The sequence below is a fragment of the Nannobrachium achirus genome (assembly GCF_963921795.1).
Source record: "Nannobrachium achirus genome assembly, chromosome: 10".
Lineage (NCBI taxonomy): Eukaryota > Metazoa > Chordata > Actinopteri > Myctophiformes > Myctophidae > Nannobrachium > Nannobrachium achirus.
Genome location: NC_137819.1, coordinates 48,739,624 through 48,740,911, shown reverse-complemented (window position 1 = coordinate 48,740,911; position 1,288 = coordinate 48,739,624). Strand labels below are relative to the sequence as shown.

Below are 1,288 nucleotides of genomic sequence, written 5' to 3'. Positions count from 1 at the left end.
TAAAAACACACATACATGGGTCTGATGATGTCTTGCAAAATTCACAGCTATGCGTAAATCCCAAAAATGCTACAGACTTTAAATGTTTTATCCCGGAGAAATACTGTAGCTCTTGAAAGATTGTCTCCCCCCCCCCCCCTCATAGTTCTCAGCCTCCCCTTCTCCTCCTGGTGGTATTACGTTACACCCCCTCCCACAAAATCACAACGTTCCCCCCAAACCCTGCCGCTATAAGAGCCCCAGCTTCCCTGTAGTCTGGCGGAGAGCTCTGTGGCGCACGGCCAGTGTGCGCGAAGTATAACGGTACCGCAAAAAAATATTCCCCCTCCAAAACGGATTAACGTGTGTTTATTGATCCTCTAATCCGTGTTAAGGACTACAGGGTCAGGGGTTGTTGAGGAAGGCTACACTATTAGGCTATAGAGTAGAGGAGACGAAACAATGCGAGAGGACAATTCCCCGATGGACAGCGCCGGGAACAGCGAGGAGGAGACCGACCGCCAGCCGCGGCGAGGCGCACGAAAGCGGCGGTCGACGCGCAGGAACGCAGGCGAGGAGGAGGAGGGGGAGGAAGAAGAAGAAGAGGAGGAGGAGGAAGAGGAGGAGGGGGAAGAGGGCGGCCTGGGGAGCCCAGGCCCCGGAAAGAAGAGGGGGAGGAAGGCTGGCAGGAGTGGCAGCAGCGGTGGCAGCGACGCCTCCAGCAGCCCGCGCTCATTCGAGGACCTGCAGACGCAGCGCGTCATGGCCAACGTCCGCGAGCGGCAGCGGACGCAGTCCCTCAACGAGGCCTTCACGTCGCTGCGCAAGATCATCCCCACGCTGCCCTCCGACAAGCTGAGCAAGATCCAGACGCTGAAGCTCGCCGCCCGCTACATAGACTTCCTCTACCAGGTGCTGCAGAGCGAGAGCGACGAGCTGGAGAGGGGAGGAGGAGGAGGGGGGACCGGCGGCTGCAGCTACGTGGCGCACGAGCGGCTGAGCTACGCGTTCTCCGTGTGGAGGATGGGGGGCTCGTGGTCCTCCCTGTCCACTCCGTCCCACTGAGGGAGGCTGCCGTGGACGAGGATGGGACAGCAACGGTAGGTTGGCCTTCACTTACAAGTCAAGTCACTTACTCTATTTTTGTTTAAGAATCTAGCGCAGTGCATGTTTCTCAAACAAATGTTACATTTCAAGGTCTCCCCTTTACTCTTGACAGTGTACAAATGGAACTCTGTCAGAGTTACAGACTTGTATGCATTTAGACCAGTGTTTCTCAAACTCTGACAGTGTACAAATGGAACCAATT

The 1,288-nt window shown here is 56.2% G+C and overlaps 1 protein-coding gene across 1 annotated transcript; it reads left to right on the top strand.

The window, feature by feature from the left end:
* Positions 1-441: 441 nt before the first annotated feature.
* twist1a (twist family bHLH transcription factor 1a) lies at positions 442-1,044 on the top strand (the record flags this gene model as incomplete). The annotated part of the gene is made up of 1 exon (XM_080735697.1): positions 442-1,044. The coding sequence occupies one exon, from the start codon at positions 442-444 to the stop codon at positions 1,042-1,044; it is 603 nt and encodes a 200-aa protein (XP_080591823.1).
* Between the last annotated feature and the right edge of the window lie 244 nt (positions 1,045-1,288).